The 20,366-nt window shown below is 38.1% G+C and overlaps 1 protein-coding gene and 1 long non-coding RNA gene across 7 annotated transcripts in view; one reads left to right on the forward strand and one right to left on the reverse strand.

Annotated features, from left to right (window-relative positions):
• Nucleotides 1–8,286, reverse strand: part of LOC124297273 (uncharacterized) — an 18,865-nt gene extending 10,579 nt beyond the window's left edge. The window contains exons 1-6 of one of the 3 annotated variants that reach the window (XR_006906565.1): nucleotides 8,155–8,286; nucleotides 7,691–7,747; nucleotides 6,449–6,485; nucleotides 6,213–6,374; nucleotides 2,657–3,391; nucleotides 834–2,016 (exon numbers count right to left, since the gene is read on the reverse strand). This is a non-coding gene — a long non-coding RNA (uncharacterized LOC124297273). The other 2 variants (XR_006906564.1, XR_006906563.1) reach the window with 2 other exon arrangements.
• The window catches only part of LOC124297268 (calcium-binding mitochondrial carrier protein SCaMC-2), a 24,837-nt gene extending 4,888 nt beyond the window's left edge, over nucleotides 1–19,949 (forward strand). Inside the window, exons 4-9 of one of the 4 annotated variants that reach the window (XM_046748114.1) lie at nucleotides 541–652; nucleotides 16,268–16,426; nucleotides 16,950–17,207; nucleotides 17,291–17,458; nucleotides 17,588–17,842; nucleotides 17,940–19,949. In XM_046748114.1, coding sequence (XP_046604070.1) covers nucleotides 541–652; nucleotides 16,268–16,426; nucleotides 16,950–17,207; nucleotides 17,291–17,458; nucleotides 17,588–17,842; nucleotides 17,940–18,014 — 1,027 coding nt within the window. In that variant the 3' untranslated portion in view covers nucleotides 18,015–19,949. Of the gene's footprint in view, nucleotides 1–540; nucleotides 653–1,496; nucleotides 1,619–8,346; nucleotides 8,578–9,732; nucleotides 9,844–16,267; nucleotides 16,427–16,949; nucleotides 17,208–17,290; nucleotides 17,459–17,587; nucleotides 17,843–17,939 lie in introns of those variants that run through there. The other 3 variants (XM_046748117.1, XM_046748115.1, XM_046748116.1) reach the window with 3 other exon arrangements.
• The last annotated feature ends 417 nt before the right edge of the window (nucleotides 19,950–20,366 follow it).

A 20,366-nucleotide genomic window follows, 5' to 3' on the forward strand; every position in this document is an offset into this window, starting at 1 on the left:
ATAAATTTAATTTTAAACATAATTCTTTTGCACGATAATAATTTCAAACAACGTTTGAACAGGAACAATTTGGGCAACGTCATTAATCCTTTATCTTTTGCATAATACGTCTATGTAAATTATTACGAATTTATTTCTTCGAATTATCGACGTACAGCATTTGTCAGGTTTCTTTCAATCGTCTACTTATCTTTATTCCATGCATTTTTATGTCTCGTTGTCACAAAAACACAATTTTTCACTCGCGCACATTAATTTGTTGATGAAGTATACATATATTTATTCGACGTGCATACATTATTATTTTACATGTCGGTGCGATAATTGTTTGAAAACTATAAATACCGGCAAGCGGAAAAAAATATTATCAGTTACATTTCTGCAGGAGGTAAAACTCCTGCGGGGGCAACTTGAGCAAACTTGGAATATGTAAAATTATTATCTTTTCTTCAAATATTATAGTATACTTATGCTTACACCTAATACAGTTTTTATCAAAAAGAAAGTGTAACGTTCTTCTTTTTTTTTGATACCCTGCAGGATGGACCAGGATGGAAGCTTAAATATCAGTTTCGACGAATGGCGTGATTTTCTGCTTTACGCACCGACTAACGACATTCACGAATTGATCCGCTACTGGCGACACTCGACCGTGAGTTATTTTTCCTATGCAATACTTCCTCGCAAATAACAACATGTACGCATCGCTCAGGATCAAACGTTATTACAACTAATCATACAAAAGCACACGATGACACATCGAATTCCGCATGTATGAAAAAAATAAGTCGAAAATGCTTCGAATAGTTCGTAATCTTACGTTACATACGTACCTACATACGTTAAAAAACTTCTTGTCCGTATATTTAATTTCCTAATTGTTTTACTTCCGAAGAAAGTATAACCGTAAAACTGGTCGGATATCGACTGGTTCGCATACAATACCTATACTATGCAAGCACACGCGCTCGAAGCCATCCATATGCGTCGATACGTAACACAGAGAGGCAGAGCGAAAGTCCAACCGCGCAGGTCAAGTCGTTCATCGAGGGTCTCCGATTGGTCGGCGAGAAAGGCTCGACGGTGTGACGTAGATGGAAGCGTGTGTCAGAAAGCGACCTTGATAGTGTCACAATCAGCTGTTGGCGCTGCCGCCGGAGTCTCGGCTTGGTGGAGGTGGAGAAGGGACGCCAGGCGATGATAGCGTTGATAGCTGGAGTGGGCGAGGCGCCTCGACGTCGACGTCGCGGCGTCGGCGTTGAGCCTGCGCAAGGTTGACTCGGGAAGCCCCCTGCTGGAGCCGCTGGAACTTCCTTATAACGCTTTCGAGAATCTTCCATCTCGCTTCTCGCGGCTCAGTTATCGCTTCGAACTCGCGGTGCAGGCTTAAATCTACCTATAGCATAAATTCGTCAATACGTGTTAATTCGGCCTTCTTATTCGCACACTATGGACTCAATTGCACGGCACTAAGTGCTTGTTGCAGTTTCGCAATAAATCGCGATATACTTGAAGCTCTCCGCTGCTGCATTAACTCCGACGATATTCCCCATTACCGCTGCCTATTATCATAATTTATATTATGAAAATAACCGACGATTCTAATGGCTCGTCGACGGTAAATTATAAATATTATCCGCGCGAGTTGCGGTATGTCTTTTGTTACGTTTTTTTTTCCCTTCCGTTGTAGACTTATTTTTTCTGTCCAGCTGTCTGTAAACGTATTTTTGCTGTTCTTTTTATTATTTTGCTTTGGGAAAAGAAAAATCAAGAGAAACACAGTTTTCTTTCTATTTTATAATTATCGTATACACTTATGCAAATTTTCAACTGCTGGATTCATGTCTGTTTTCTTAATTATCACTCAATACATATTATATATACGTATGTGTATAGCTATTCGAAATTCGTCATATCCTGTACTCCGATATTTAAGAATCAGCTTATCGGACAATTTTTTTTCACGATCTGATCCCAACGATAAGATATCACGAGGAAGTAATGCTTATCTGCAGTCTGCAAAAATTTCAAACACTTTTACAAGTATACTCCGTTTAACAATACGTATATCGGCGCTAATAGATCGTGTTATCAGTTACCAGAGTATAATAATTCAGAAATACACGTACCTGTTATACGGTTTAACTTTCTAAACATTCTTCTGCGGTACGTTCACCATTTTCTCTTCCTTACAGCTTTTTAATTAATCCTCGAATGTAATGACGTTCGTGTCAGTGCGTTTGCGATGGACCTTGATCGTTCCGATTCGGTTCGTGTTACACATGAAACCGAGAGTCGACGGTTTGAGAAATCATACGGGTTGTGACATTCACGCGGCCGATAAAACTCCCGGTTACGTTGTAATAACCAAATTTAACGACCACGACGCGCAATACATATCGGCTTGTACGTTTACATCTATATTGTACAATGTCTATATCTCACACTGTGCGCATACAACTATAGGTACATAATATACACTACATTATTATAAACAACACATTCATGAATCCAGTTAGAGCTGGATGACTGCTTGGCGACAGTTTAACGCTCAAAACACCCACGGCTTGAAGCTTCGTACGCATCATGCGACAACCTATCCTGCTGCATGCGATAGCTGCACAATTCTGCACCCGTTCACATATGTATAACGTACCTGAAATGTGTTCCAACGATCGATTGCTGTCGCTGCATGGTGTGCATGGCCATTGCAAGACATAGCGAAGGCCACGCCGTTCGCCGCTCTACTCGTTCCACATTGCACCCACCCTTGTACATATATGCACATTGTACATGTGCATGCATGTGCATACATGGGGTGGACTGCAGGTGTCGAACTGGCTCTCTGGAATGCGAGTTCCGCCTTGAGGAACTCTCGAGTCTTCGTCATCGTCCTTATTTCCAAACCCAACCGGTGAATCGGATCTCAGAGATTTTCCACTGTTTCTCTTTACCTGCCATGATTTAAAATCTTATTGCATAATTTAATCCTTCATTCATTGTATTACATTGCAATTCATTTCCGCCGTAGATTCTCTAGCAATAAATTTCAATTCATTCGTTTTATGTTTATTGTACACACATGCACACGATCCGATTCTGATAACGCTGATTAAACGCTGACTCGGGATACATGTATTTTTTAAATTTTATTAGTTTTTTTTTTTTTTTATTCTTCACCCCCCTCTGAAAGCCAACAGTTTGCACTGATAAGATTCGACTCACTTTGTTCTCCGTATACGGCATTAGCTTTCTTGAAGACTTTGATCTCCGGGTATTTTGCAATAATTACGCTGTATGTAATAAAAACACGACCCCGTCAACTACGACAGATAAAAAAAATTCGCGTAGGGCGATTAAAGAGCGAGTTCAACGACGTGTACACGCATATCTAGAATCACAAAAAGGGGAGGAAAATTAGTAATGTAATTGATTATGGTATTTTATAGGTCGCCATGAGACTTTACTGGCTGGTTAAATGTACACACTGCATCTGCGACAGTTGCGTCTGACGAAAAACGTTTAGAGAGTGTCGCCGAGAATAGATCAGGCTGCAAATTCGCGTCAAATTTAGCTCTGCGATACAAGTAACTATGTGTTTACACAAACGATCGCCGATTCGGTGTCTGAGACACTATTCGAAATACACACGGTTGCAGACTAAATCCAGTCGCAAACAATTTACTTATCCTGTTATCGTATATGTGGTTACGTTTTTATAATATCTTCATCTCTGTGCAGTCGAGATATTCATTCACGTTTTTACGGCACGAATTTTGCGAAAACAAGCGACTTTCATTCATCGCACCGACGCAACTTTCATCCCGATTCATAAATTCGTTGCGTTACAACTAAGGTATTAACCCTTGTGAGTCACACGCTATTTTTCTGAGTCAACGTTTATAATAACATAGTGTTCTACGGTTTTTGGAGTCGCTGATTATGAATCTGAAATCAAATTTCAATAATTCAAGATGGCTCATTCAATATGGTGGACGAAAATTTCAAACTTGATCGAATACGGTCACAAAACTCTATGCAGGGGTTTTCGAGGCCGCTGATTGGATTCGCCACATTGAATTTTCAAAATCTGATTTCAGATTCGTAATCAGAGACCCCAAAAACCGTTGGATAGAGTATTTCCTTCGGATTCGATCGAAATCGAAATTTTCGTCGGCCATATTGGATTCGCCATCTTGAAGTTTCAAAATCCGATATCAGATTCGTAATCAGCGATCCCAAAAACTTACAATTTATGTAAACATGTACACGTGTAGAGAGGTAACTTTCTCGGAGATGAATTATTCCTTTAATTTTAACAATAATAATTTACATTACATCGCAAGAATTACTCTCGTGTATTGAAAACCTAATAGCATTCTATGAGACTTACTTTACCACTATGATGCAAAACGGTTAATTCGGCATTCAACGATACGATCCTGACATTTATTTATTTATATAACGTACTTGCGTTAATCGGAAGCGAGCTTGAGTTTAAATGTGTGCGGTAAAGAATACGATTGAATTCGAATGATGTCGAAATTCTTGGAAGTGTTTCGTCAGCCGCGCATTGGACTCCTCACGATCAGACTTGACGTCACTTTCACTGCGAACGCTCTAAAGCATTCAGCTATGTATGGTAGTTGCAGCAAGCTGGTATCCTCCGTCAGTGCACATATGCAACCATCCATAGTGTTGTATTGTTATTGTCAGAGTGCAGCGTAAGCGATAAGGCTGCACATTGGTGAATTGCACCAAAGGCCAAAGCAGACCGCGCAGAGACAGTTTATGTTGTAAACGATTTTATAATGTGCCGCATATCTCGAGTTACCGAATGAGAAACGCAAGCTTTTTACGTATCGTTTCTGAAACTAGATCGGATGACTGGTATGATGGTTGCGATTGTCGGCTAGTAGGTCGACCGCGATTAGTAAACAAAAGAAAATAAAACAGTTCTCGGAACAAAAGGCCCTGTTAAGAGTTAAGACACGGACGTTCATTCACTGCCAAACAGAATTTGAAGAAAAAGAATGACACAAGAATAACTCCAAAACTGAAGGTTTCCTCTAAATTTACCCTAAAGCAGTCAGTTTTTCTCCTAAAACCATCGTATTTTTGCCAGTCAGTTACTTTTTTTTTCCATAAACTAAAACGGACTGAATAAATCAATTTGATGCTTGAGGAAAATGTTTACACATACAACTTAACATAGGAATAAAATAATATACATTGAATCTGAAAACTTTACTTATACTTAATTAATCTTAATCCCAAATTATTTTGTTCCTACATTTAGTTGGAAATACGAATATTGTTTTCAAGCATCAAATTGATTTTTTCAGTAAATTAGAGTTTATCAAAAAAAAAAAAAAATAATAATAATTGAACAACATCGAAAATTACAATGTATGTTACATCAAAACATTCAATGGCTTTCCGGGCGCGTCTAGTATTATCCGAAAATTTGTATGCTTTCAAGAGAATTTTTTTTCTCTAATTTCAACATACTTTTGGAGTGCAATCGAAAAAATTTCAAAACCATCAAAACAACATCTAACTTTTCTCTATTTGGTTAGCACTATGGAAAAATATTGGAACTCTAATACCCCCCCAATTTCACGCAGCTTTCACTTATTTCTCCCAAAATTCAGTTTCAAGGAACCCACAAACAATGAGCATGCTTGTACCCGTATTGAATTCAGTCCCAAGAAATTTGGTACTCGTAGCGTCGGCTGGTCGTAACTCGAAGCGAACATTGAGTAGTGTGTACAAGTGCCAATGGTTCGAAGAAATTCGGTACCCCAACTAACTTGACCCTGAAATTGCGTACAGTTTGTCGAGTTCGGCAGTCCGAATCACGGAAAAATTGCAGGCATATTCAAATCACGATTCAGCCAAATAAACAACGATGATGCATACACACATGGTGACGATGACGCGGATGAATCTCCAAATCAGATAGCGCAAGAAGTTTCATAATTGTTTTGTAAACCGCCGTTTGTCGCAATGCTCGTATTTTCAAAAATGTTCAGCACCGAGTGCGACACGTGCGGTGTGTAATGAGATCGATCGTTGAACATGAGCAATTAACTTACGCCTGCGTGTTTTTACATCTATGTACTTTATTTTTTCTTATGGTTTTTTTTTTTTCTTTTATATTCTTCTTAAACCTACTTTTCATATTTTGCCAACAACGTGTAAATATTTACCATATCGATGTATGAAATCGGCTTTCGATATCGTTCGTGAACTTGTTACTTGACCTCGACGGCTTGCGATAATACCTTTGGCCTGGACTTTGTCGATGCTTTCAGCGGTCACGTCATCTACGCGTTTACAGTTTCTTCGGTACATTTCCTGGTTTACGTTGCCTGCAATCAAGGGGAATGGAAAACACTCGTTCAGAAGGCTTGCCGCCGAACTTGTGTACTCTTGTAATACCTACCTAACTTATTTTGTCTTCCGGGAATTTTTCGACCGTCCTGCGAAAGTACAATGCATTTTTCAACTCAAATAGTAACTGATTTTCAAAGAAAACCGGACGGTGAAATAACGGTAGTTGTTTCGTACAGAGTTTTTCTTTTGTATAAAGGGTCTTCCTCTGCGGTCGGAGGCTAGATTTTGTTCCAAGTAAAAGTTACATACATATTCGGGACTCTACGTACCGTAATTCTTACGTTCGGTTTATCTAACTACAGTAAGAAAAAAAAAAAAACTCTGAAGCAAGAAGTTGAGTAACACAAAAAATAAACAAACCACAGATCGAAAATACTGTCTGTTCGTAAAAACAACACAACACGTTCCTGACTTACGCATCAGATGTAGACGAGAGACGGGCAAAATGGGCCCTTTATACAATGAAATGGGATTTAAAAAAATGCCACTTGAAGTGTGTTTCCAGGCCAAAGATAAAAACAAACGCGTCGTTGAAATCGGTCCAACGTTATTCTTCCATTAGTGGGCCCGTTTTGTCCGCCTATCTCCTGTATGTGATTTTACATACTTCACAAATATGTGTATCAAGTACATTATAAATTCTCCTCGTGACCTGTCGTTGTCATCCCCTAATCCGCAATTTGCAATCTTAATTGAATCATTAGACCCGCTAGAGCTGGTATACTTATCCCGACTTGTCCGGTCCGAACCAACCGTAAATCTGAACCAATTTAGGTTATCGTCGTTGAGTTGAGTAGGAAACCACAATAACAGGTTACATGTTATCATATGTGACGTAATCAAGTTTTTCCGAATCCATAATAACATCCGAATTATAAACTCGTTAAAGAGTCTAAGTAAATGAAATACGAAAAAAAAAAAAATGGAAGACTATTCGATGATGTTGCGGAATCACAACAGGAAAATCGTACATCGGTAGATGCTGCAGTGGAAAATTAAAGACTATCTACATATTTTTATACTCCGTGACGCTGCAGTTTTTTTTTATATTGGTATTCGTGACGTCAACTGACGCTGAGACCCAAAACCATCGGTGAGATCGAAGCTTGGATGGAATAACAACGAGTGCTCAACTCAAATTACTAAGAACTGATCAACGTCGAGTCATCCAACCACGATACGCATCGTACATCCGGAGGATCTCACACTCGTTTACCCCCCTTCTCCTTATCACGTATCGCGTATACCGTTTGCACACATGTATCATGTATAAAGTATGCGGTATACATACCGGGAATTTCCAGACGGCTCGCGGCTCTACGCGGAACGCGTCACGGTTATCCCTTCCCTGCATATATAGCCCAGTCAGAATGTACAGCATAAAAATAAAAATGAACCAGAAACTGCAATTTCTAGATACCAAAATTTTCTTTTCCTAATCTTTGGGGTAGGGGGTTAGTCTAAATCCCGAATTTCTCACAGAGACTACATTAGCTTCGTCCGCCGTGTTGAATTTATAGTTTAAATCGCAAAGTATGGATCGTAGACAAAAAACTATCGTTCCCAAAGTTGTAGAGATATTAATTTCCCACAAGTTTAGTCCCCGCCATTTTTAGTAAAACGTTAAAAATGACCAAAATTCAAAATGGCGACCGAAGCTAACGGGAAATGTGATGGAAATTCTGGGTTTAAACCAAGTACCGAGGGTTGGAAGAAGATAACCTCGGTTAGAAAAATTGCAATTTCAAAACTCACACTTCGAACTGGAACTGAACAAGCAGCGGAGGCAGAGAAGGCCGGGTACGTCGAGTTATCGCTGGATTAAAGTGGCGGTGCAGTGACGCGATTGGCTGCTGCCCTCCTCCCCCTCCTCGAGCCTTTCGAACGTTCGCTCGCTGCCTTTTGAACGGAACGGAACGCAACGTAACGAATCCCCAGTCTGCGTCCTCCTCAGTCTGGTATTCGACTCCCTTGTAGCCGGCTCGGGTCGCGTTCGTCATCCTCCACGTGCACGTTCGGAACGTAACGTTCGTTTCGTCGTCGTTGTCGCGTTGTAAAGAATCAGTGCCTTCGCGAGCACCTGTTATCATCGTCATGTTGGAACAGGAGAACGTCGTTGGATCCGGTTGCGATGTCTGCGGTGAATTTGTGATAGTTTATCGCGAGCTTATACAAAAAGTAAGTCTTCCCGCCAGAATTTAAAAAAATTGAAAAATGATCGGGAGTTTTTACAATTTAATATACAGAGCACGTAATTTTATCGTTCGAGGAAATATGAAGAAACTGTCGGGCTTGGCGGGAGGTTTAATTTTTATACAGCACAGTATCGTCGCTTCTTACAACATCGTGGTTGTACACACCTATCGGGTACACGCTTGCGAAAGAAATGTTGCCGCAATAATTCAGAGTGTCACTGTACGTACGTTACACCTACACATGTGTGTGTGTCTCCATCTCGATGAAAGGAAAGACTGCAAAACGAAAAGTGAGAGTGATGATTTTTTCCTCGTTGTGCAGCCTCGGTCGATTACGGGAAATAACTCGACGAATAACTGTACCGGGAAAAATTATATCCTCAACTTGTCCCTCTCGCGTCTACTGTATTTTATTTTACGTTCTTTTTTATCGGTTTCGTGGATTTCCGTTCAATTTTGAAAACATGAAGAAATTTAGAACAGCGATCGTTGTACACAGCATGAATTTCATTCTGGATTTTCAATCCGAGCCTCGGACGAACATTCGCGAAAATTTAGATAACATTAAGGTATTATATATACAACACCGTTGTACAAATACAACCGTCTATCTGGAATAATGATTCCAAAGTTGGAAATTCCTCTGGATTCCTATCGATGTATATGCATGTCTATACACATATCGGTGATATCAACTTATCGTTGTGTGCACGATAAAATCTTGGTTATACGTACTTCGGCCACGCGCTGTCAGAAATTCTCTCAAGAGCAAACAGCGTGGAGCGAGGTATACATACAATGTTACACACGAGTAGAGACCGGAAGTGACTGGCTCCCGATTCGGCCTCGCGCCGTGTGTTCTCTTTTCTCGTTCAAAGGCCGAAGCGCTTCGTCACACAGAATTTCTGAAAGTTGAATTACCATTAGACGCTAATGATCGTAATCGGTAGTCGACATTGGAGACCCTTGGGTCATATCTCCGCTGCGCCTCGATGCATCAGATCTGCTGGCTAAAGGCCACCGACGGATCGCTGCGACGCTTTTGGCTCCTTCGAGACCGCTTTATTCTTTCGCGATCTAATTAGAAGCATCGAGTAGCGCGTCTCGCTGAGAAGGGAAGACGAATCGTGTTCGGTCCGCGTTTTTCCTACTTTTTGTATCTTCGTCTAGTGTGGCGAAAAAAGTTATCGCCGTCATGGATACCCTCGACAATATCGACAGTGACCTATTAATTGAACTATATGTCAAGTTAAGTACATCCGACACGTGTGCATGCAGGTTGATTAACTTTGGTGTTCCACGTTTCAAGTCACTGTTCGATGTTTTATGAGACTGAAGTTGGTAACGTTAACGTAACGAAAAATTACTATTCTTCGAGTTTACAGTGAATTTCAGGTCGTTAAGTTTTCGAAATATGAATACGTTCTGCCTTGTTATGATTTAGACTATTTTAGACATCGCTGCAATTGCGAAATATTGGTTTTTCCGGAACGTTTATCGTCACGATAACGTTACTTACTTCCGTCTGTTCATATTTTTCCCAATCGTGTTTAGTGCCACTTCTTGTAGGGGCTCTGGTGTAGCAATGAATAATTAATAACGCTTCAATGTATCGTTGACGGTTTACGCAAAACAAAACATAGGCTGATTAGCTTCTGATTGCTGTTGTACGGTATTTCAATAATTGTGATCATTACGTATATTTATGTAGCAGTTGGGAGAATGTCGACGATTGTAGAAACGAGGTTGAAGTTATTAACGTTATCGTAACGATACATTGTGGGGGGAAAATCAGTGTTTTATTAATTTTACAATCATTTTTAAGGAACGTAAGATTTCGAAACGTGGATATGTTTTGTTTTACTACGGTTTACCGAACTTCAGACAATTCCAAAATCGCGAAATAACGGTTTTACCTCAGCATGAATCGTTACCAACTTCAATATGATCTCTATAGAAAGACTGCAAGAATTTTAGAACTCTTATAAATACGTGTGTACTTTATTCTCTGATTTCGGCGTTAAAAAGCGATTATTTTTATCGCCAGTCGAGTCTTTCTATCTGTATAATGATCGCGTGTACGTTACTAATGCTATAATGTACGATCTACGGTCAAGTTGTACGATTTTCTGTATATTACATCAATATGAACTTTGTAGACGTTTCTTCCACCGTGCCTCGTTTTTGTACCGAATGGACGGAAAATCAGAAGCTGACTATGCCCCGTATAACGGTTAAACTTATGTGTAATCCACGTCCGGTACATTTGTTGGGTGAAAGTTATTACACGGACTTTCAACGTTTCGACAAACTTGATATTATGCATACGAGCTTTCATTCCGGTGTACCGATGGTTCAGGTACGAAAAAATTCGCTGAGCATGTACAGGATCATCGTTGTGGTCGAAAGTTTTGGCAAATATTCGTCGCGTTTTGCTATCATATACATTTGAGTATATTTATTTGTCCGGTTACGTGGGACACAAATGAATCTTAAACGGGCAATGCGAATCTATATTTAAAGAAGACGGTGTGTGTACACAAAGGTAATCTCTCTTGCAAATAACCGATCGATAACTACTTATTGCCGTTTGTACCGAATTAGATCCAATTAAAGGGACCTTGACGAACGACGACTGCGCAAACGGTTCGTTTCGGCGTCTAGACAGACTTCTGACTCGTTGGATCTAACGTTTGTTATTATAAAAGATATCGAGTTATGCCTCGAGGTTTGTCATGCGCGCGTTTTACGACTATGGAATAAACAAACTCGGCATTCAGAGTATAATAGGGATTATTTAACTTGGTGCTCTGGAAGCAATTTGCACAATATGCAGTGCAAAGACACCGCACACGGGGATAAAATTGTTTCGAGGTAAATGGAAATATATCGACGTTCTTTTATACCTGTGATTGTATTTTAGTCATTTACATCGTGTTATAATTAATTAGAAAACTTGCAAGGAAGTACGCTCTTTTTTCATCTTCGTATGGAAAAAAGAATATGTAAACATCTGCTGGTGGGATGGGGTCGAAATTCCGAATTTCCGAAAAGTTCCGAAAGCGTCAAATGCCGAATTTTTCGGCTGTGAAACTTGGAGTAAATAAATGAAACTTTGTAGAAACATCAAACTTTCCAATGGTCCGAAACACGACGCTCAAGTTTCGAAACGAAAAAATGGCGAAAGGGTAAACCCGATGGGTTAAAGTACCGAAAATGCGAAAATGAGAAAATTTTAAAAGCTGAAAAATCGAAATTCCGAATTTCTTACTTGTTGAAATTTCACCACTCTGATCCTTCTTTGTTTTGGAATTTCGATATTTTTACGTTCGGAATCCTGGTCATTCTGGTTTGGCGCTATCGGAACGTTACTCTTCTTAACTTTGCTCCATCGCAACTTGAATTTTCGGAACTTTGAGCCGTCGGTATTCCGACCATTCGAATCTTTGTTGTTTCTTCAAAGTTTGATTTCTTCACTTCGAGTTTCGCCACCAAATAATTCGGAATCAGGCGCTTTCGGAACTTCACAAATTCGGAACTTAACACGGCACGTGAATCCAAGGCACGTGACATCCTCTTACCTTCTCATTCTAAGCTCTGTATAAACCTACACATACATTCGGTTCTAACACAAGTTATACACAAATGCGTGTATATACCTGCATCACTTATGTATACATATAACTCTGACCATGTCAACGACTCCGAGTTTGAACTGGTTCTTATTAGCATTATTACAATACACAAATATACATCTAACGTCATCCTCTTTTGAAACGGGGACGGTAATTTGCACTCGCGCATACTTTATGTACTCCTCTTTTTCTTCTTATTTCACATGTAAATTGATATGGTTAAAACGAAGCAGCCGTGAAAAATGATTTACTTTTATACGAACACGTGTCGTCGACGATGACGACGAACGCTTATCGTTGTAAGGATCGTCTTTATCATTTTACACGCGCGTTTCGCGACGACGAGTCGGTCCGATATCAGTCTACAATACCTGCTGATATTATTACTTATGTATACAAATGTCTCGTTGTGCAGGCGGTGGGAGATTTTTTTAACCACCTCAAGACAGACAGCTCTCAGACAAGACGAGCCTTTTACTACGGTAACCAAAACAACGTGTTTTGAAAATCATCAAATTTGTTCTTGACTTTTGCCGCTTTGTTATCGGTTTGCAAATCGGTTGTATTTCAATCTCGCTTTACACATACACACACACGCGCGCGCGTTTATTTATTTTTGCCGGTTTTGTTTTCAAGTACCCGATAAGAAAAAAAATAGGAAAAACAAACACAACTCTCGATTGACAATTGCGTAAGCGGTGATCGTATTATATACGTATAGGTATACCTATATATTATATATACCTATATATCTTGTTACAATTGGTATCGGGTGCAAGATTGAATCGCAGTAATGTAGAAAAATATCGGTGTATATAATTAATTCTCGTTGTTCTAAAATGCCGTGAAATTTCAAATCGATATATATAAAGATTAGTTATACTGATATTAAAATCTTGGGTACGATTACAAGACGATTGTGGTTTTGATAATAGTACAATTGAATTATAAGTTATGTTATTTCCTCATGCGCGCAATAACAAACGAAATAGAAATGTATGGGAGTAAAAATCAAATAATCCGTAATTGGACAGTTGTACTTGTCGCGCGAATCTTTGAAAAATAATATCGTCTGCGTCTGATTGTTGTATAAAAAATAGTTTGACGTACGCAGCAGTAATTTATTTGAGTTATATAAGATAGATACGCGTATACATATATGTATGTAGAATGTAGATAATTGACATAATTGACTGACGATTGTCAGATTATACTCCTTATACGTACATACGTAAAATAATCCCGACACTGGAAATTTTATCAAAGTTCGTCTGCTGTTGATGACGCATCAACGAATTCTTTTCTACTACTTGCTGCGCACACGTTTCACTGTTTGTATTGTAATATAATAAATAATAATAATTATACGAATATGTACATTTTACCGAGTATGAGGCATTTCTCAAAGACTTTCTAGCGATTCAAATTAAAGAGGACAAAGGAGGAGGTTGCACAGGTTTTATTTTCTGTCTACGAATCTCGCGATTTCTTTACCAATTCCATTCGTGACATTAAAATATGTACGGAATACTCGAGTCTAGACAGAGCGTAACGATACGTTACATCTTTGGTTACACGGCTGCTTTCCATCCTTTTTTTCATTTATTCCTTCCCTTCCACCAACGTTAAAAATAATTTTGATTCTTGGCTTCGTGGCTCGGCTCCTCATTTTGCCATGACCCTGGGGCACTGCCTGGATCTATTTACGAACAAGTTGAAAAGAAATTCGTTTCGTCATATTTTATATTTCAGATTTTTTCAAGTGCAAATACGTGCGGTCAAAATCGCGCTACCGCTGTACAAGTTGTTTTTTTCTTTTTCTTTCTTCTTCTTTTTTTTTTTCTCTCCACTTTTTTCCTTTCAAATCTTATGAAATCGAGGAGGAGGCGAAAATTATGCTCGAGGTCGTCGTGTGGAATCTAGTATAACAACGTATATGTCCGGTAAAGACTACTTTCTCAATTCGAAATCGACCTAGAGTTCTCTGCGGTGTTCCGTAACGATAATTCAACGGAATGCCCTTCGCGATTATGTCGTTCATTATTCAATACGGTCCTTGAATTTTTTTTTGTTTCAATTTTGACATTAAAATTATGCCGAACCTTCAACGGATTTTAAAAGGAATGTTAAATTCAGCGGTTTAACCATCCGCAAATTATCGCAGTCACGCGATTCTTTCTTTAAAGGTTTTTAATATTCGATTTCAAAATTTATCTTGCTTTTTTTTTCAATAACAATTTAACAAACGATTCCATTATACGAACACTGATTTAACGATCCAGGAATGCAGGTCAGATGCATACGATACATGTACAGAAATTTGATCAGCTGTGATTCATATCGTCAGTGGGTATAATGAAAAAATAGCAAAATGCGGACATGGTATAATATAAAAATTTCAGCTCTATCAAAGTCACGAGGCTGCGATTGAGAACGTTGAGGAGAGAGTGAGAGAGAGAGAGAGTGAGGGGGGGGGGGAGCAACGAGCTGTTGCTCTCTTATCAAGTCGTGCACTCTGTACTCAATGCGTGCAACGACTCTCACGATATCTCTAATTCCCATATTGAAAATTCCCTCTCACCTCATCCCCGATATGAATATATCTTTCTTTATTCCTCGATCTTTTCTCCTTTCTCATTCTCTTATATTTAATACGATACGATACGAGCTCTACTACGGCGTTGTACGATCCCACGAATTTGTCGAAAGTTTGAAAAAGAGAATTCTTATACATATCTGGCTGTAGATATGCGAGGATTAGAAAAGAGGCACAGGGTGTGCTAATTCGCGAAATAGCTTCGCGACAGCTCGGCTGCCACGTGGTTCAGAATGTTGAGTAATCCGCTTCAGGGACGCGTTGGCTTCAAATCTAGTTTCGTCTAGCTCAAACTCGGGACGACGACAGAGACGGACAGATAGATGTATACTTATAGGACAGATAGCGGAAGCGGAAAATGTTGCCTCGTCGCTTTAACCGCGTCACCGTTTGTATTATATATATCGAACGGTTGAAGTTTGATTTTCATTCGATTTATTTAACGGCTTCTGTTATGTGTACTATGGTTTAATCCGCTTGGAAGTGGAAAAAAAAAACGGCGAGACTTTATTCTATATATATATATATATATTTAGGCTGTCAATATCAATGTCTCTGCTAAGTATTTACGTGAAAAAGGAAGCCTGATTGTGAGACAATATTCTGGGACAACCCGGAGTCTGTGTGAGCTTGGGAACGATGCTTATCGCGTAATATGACGCATTTCGTCTTTACGAAATATACGCGTAACTGTACACGCGTGTATATTTCCAGAATGTGATTCACATGTCGGGCGGCTGTTTCTCGCATAGTTGGAAACTCGTGATTATTGTAATATATCTATGTCTCTGACGATGAGAACGAGGAGAGTATACGCTTGAATATGCGGTTTTTTCATTGAAAAAAGTTTTAAAAAAATAATAACAGATATAGTTCCAATTCTGTGTTAACGATATTTCAGTTATATTACTGGTAACGGATTACATTGTAAAGTGTGTTTTTTTTCCGTTTCAAGTTCCATGAAATCTCTCAATATGTCCAATGCAGTCACGATTGAGTCAGATGAACGGTTATCTTGACATTGTACCAAGTATTTTAGACTCGCGTTAACGATACTCACTGATTTTTGTCTCGAATTGATGTAATTATCTCATTCTGGAAATTCGCTTTGCATATGAACACAGAGCTCGATCCGATGATGATCTCAGCGATTTTAAAGAGAGAAACAAATGATTGTTCGACAAAGCTGTCTGCTTTGAATTTTGACAGCATGCTTTGGGTGAAACGCCGCCGTTTCATCGTAGATAAACTATTAATAATGAATGAGTATTTGAGTGTATCGGAATTTTGGCATTTACTTTGCCTACGTTATGAAATGGATATCGCAGATAGTAAAGTATGGTCACGCCCTATGTTAGTATATGTAAATATCTTGGTGTATTGTCGATAATTCATATGAAATTGAATTGATAATAATGTTTCTTTTGTGGTTATCGTTACAGTACCTCGACATCGGTGAGGATATGGGCGTACCCGATGACTTTACCAAAAGCGAAATGGTCTCGGGTATGTGGTGGAGGCATCTATTGGCTGGTGGAATCGCTGGCGCTGTTTCACGAACCTGTACGGCACCCCTCGACCGTATTAAAGTATACCTACAGGTAATTAAACGGTGATCGACGATCGTTCATTCTTATATTCTTTGCTCTTAATTGTTGATATTTTGTTATGGCTGAAGCTGAAAACATGGTAATTATTTCGTTGCAAACTTTTGATACTGGTTTATAATAAATATATGTTTTACACTACCGTTTGTTGATAAACATTCGGAGCTGTGTAATCTCTTACAAAGTCGAATTAATCAGTTCTAAATCTGAGGATCAGTAGACCAGATTTAAAATCAATTACCCAATTTCATTCAATCTTGATTTTTGGACAGTATTTGGTAGTGACTTTAATTAATTCCTCCTTCAAGCGCAAAGCTATAATGGATTGGAAATACAGATTATATTCAAATGCGAGCAATGATAAATTACAAAATCGTGTAGCGAAATCTTCTTCTTTTCAAAACCTCTGTCTCAATTATTGAATGAATATAATACATTGATCGCTGTTTTTTTTTTTATAGTCACTATTATTATTCAAATATAACAGGCAATGAGTGGCATAGATGTTTCTTTATAGGTACATGGAACGAGACAGTGTAACATATCATCCTGTTTCAAACACATGCTGAGAGAAGGTGGTGCGCTAAGTCTCTGGAGAGGGAATGGCATAAATGTACTTAAGATCGGTCCTGAAACTGCACTTAAGTTCATGGCCTATGAACAAATTAAGAGAATGATAAAGGGAGACGATTTTCGAGAACTTAGCATTTACGAAAGATTCATGGCTGGATCCATTGCCGGTGGGGTCAGTCAATCAGCCATATATCCACTTGAGGTACATCGAAATATTGAACTATTTTTTCTCAGCTTCCAACCAGTAAAAGACAATTAATATTAACTAAGAAAAAATAATTGAAGGTACTAAAAACGCGGTTGGCTCTTCGAAAAACAGGGGAATTCACCAGCGTCATAGACGCGATGCAGAAAATTTATAGTTCCGGTGGTCTCAAATGTTTCTATCGAGGATACGTTCCCAATCTCATTGGAATACTGCCGTATGCCGGAATTGATCTGGCTGTTTACGAGGTAAGAAGATAGATAATCTTTGTTACGTAATGAACTATTTCCTTCTTCTTAATTTCACAACGTTGCGCGTATTAGATATATAAAGCTTGTCTTGATATAGTATGGAAAAACAAACATATAATTTTACAGACTCTGAAGAACAGTTACTTACGTACGCATCAGAAAGACGAACATCCGGCATTCTGGCTTCTGCTGCTTTGCGGAACGGCTTCAAGTACGGCTGGTCAAGTCTGTTCGTATCCTCTAGCTCTAGTCAGAACTAGGTTACAAGCTCAAGTAACACCATACAGAACTCCGAATACCATGGTTGCTGTATTTCAAGATATACTTCACCGAGAAGGTTTTCGTGGGCTTTATCGAGGCTTGACGCCTAACTTTTTAAAGGTACATTGACCAAAATTTGAGTCAATTCATTTTTAACGATGACATTTTTCTTTTCTCGAATATCGACTACATGGATAATTTTTTTCTTTATTCACAGGTTGCTCCTGCAGTATCCATTAGCTATGTTGTATACGAACACTTCAGACAAGCTCTAGGTGTTAACATGACGTGATGAATATATTTATTAGGGGACATTAATTCTATTAAATTATTCTGTAATTATATCATAAAAGTTATGCTAAATCTGCAAGTTGGCATGAAGCAAGCTGCGCAGGCAGGCCTGCACGCTACTTCGCCTTTCCTTCCTTTGACTAAAGCAGCTTATTTCTTACTGAACTCGTCATAAATGTTATAAATTATTTGCTATTTAAAAGTTTGGAAGAAACAAAGAAATTTAAACATAATAAAATACAATCAAAACAATTGATATTGATGCTACAAGAGTTGCCAGAGGGAGAGGAAAGATATTCCAACGTTATCAAGACAGTCCAGGCGGATGGTGCTCTTCCGGTGTAGAGTGGAGTTATCTTAAAAATTGAGGATAACAAAAAGTGGATTAACCGGTAAATTGATTGTTGGATCAAAAATTCAATGATTCGGTTAAATGGAGATACGGGCGTTAATTAAATCAGCAAAAGAATAGGGGGAATATGCTACTTAAAAACCATTCGAAAAAAAAAATCAGTTCAGGATTTTAATTATACATGGACACTTGATGTTGTGATATACTCAGATTTTTTTGCTCCTTCCGATTCAACAAAATTTTGGTGACCTAACGCTATCGTACAGCCACTAGAAATAACGAATTAGTAGCCTAATGATTATTTACAAAATGACATCCCACTGCGTGCCTGCAAAAAAGATCGACTGATTAGGGATTTTTCGAATTCCACATAAATGTATAAATATCAATATTACTCGATACCATTCATACCCTGGTTATAATAACCAATGTTGCGTTAACAAAGTTCTTCTGTATATTGCTATCGTTACGATTGTAGTGGAATGTTTGTATGATGTGATAATATATATATATATATATATATGTGTGTGTGATTATATATATATATATATATATATATATATATATGGGACAGATTTTCGTATTACATACTGCAGGCTGATTTGGCCACCTATTATTGTTGGGCAAGTACCAACAGTTGATTAGGTATTTTATGTATACGATTTTCTGGCAGTATGAACTGTGAAAGTATAGATGCTTTTAGTACGGAATATATGTACAGATATTTTAGCTGTATATGGGACTGATGATACACGACTTTAAGCAAGGAACGTTGTGAATCGATTGAATACTTCCAGTAATTTTTCTTTCTATTTATATGTATGTATGTATGTATATTATTATTATTATTATTACTATTATTATTAGCAGCTTCGCACGAAGCATGTAGGTGTACCGTGTAGAGTATATATTACATACAATCTGCGTGACGTCTTTTTCTACGATGAGCAAATGTAATTTATTGGTTTTTATGTTTTTGATTATTATTGTTTATAATAGACTCAGTTCCTTGGAGGCTGCAGGCACCAGTTTTCACTTGTAGTTATAATAAATACTTTATGATATCTCTTATATCTTAAATATTATAAATGTGATTTCCGCTGACAAGCAGGAGAATTGTACTTTGCTGAATAACTAATTCTTCATTCAAATTATTGTTGTTATACATTTTTTCGCTCTATTATCATGATTACTGCTATAAACTATTAATTCTATTACTACTACTACTACAACTAGTACTACTATCACTACTCTTACACCATTACTATTGCCTTCTAACATTGTTAATACTGCTATCGCCACTGTTACTATTCCTTGCATTGAAATCACACAATAATGTCTTTCGTGATTCATCAACTAAGTGCAGTGTTTAATCAATTACTTACCACAATAATTTCAGTTGTATTCTGTATTTCAATGGTCAACTGTGACGCAGTATTACCTACACTAACAATAAGTATTAAGCTGTAATTTTTTTTTTCTTTCGTTTACTTTCCGTCTTCGACACTAGCATGCGTCGGATTTCCCGTTACATTATAGAATTGAAGTAAAAGAGTGAAAAAATAAAAACAAAATTACTGATTATGTGTCTTGTGATATTATTGTAATATCAACATTTTATTCCTTCACTTATCATAAAACAGTGTTCGGACCGAAAAAATCAAGTTTCAGGTTTGAATCTATACGCATAATCTGAAAAACAACACCGCGTATATGTATAGAATTCTGTAATGCCGACTCGTGTATCAATTTTTTTATTACCATACGCTTTATTTTTTTCTTATACATAATACATATGAAAATTACATTACTTGCTTGTAAAATAAAAAAAAAAAAGTTCCATCAACCAATCAATCACAGCCACCTCTACAGTCGTTACATAATAGAATCAAAGTTCACAGTCTTTTCATTTCTGTACTTCTAATTTCTACGTCTTTGGAACACTTTTCCTTCGACATAGCTTGATAATCATGCGGTATTGTGGAAATATGATCGGAAGCA

This window comes from Neodiprion virginianus, chromosome 2 (assembly GCF_021901495.1).
Source record: "Neodiprion virginianus isolate iyNeoVirg1 chromosome 2, iyNeoVirg1.1, whole genome shotgun sequence".
Taxonomy (NCBI): Eukaryota; Metazoa; Arthropoda; class Insecta; order Hymenoptera; family Diprionidae; genus Neodiprion; species Neodiprion virginianus.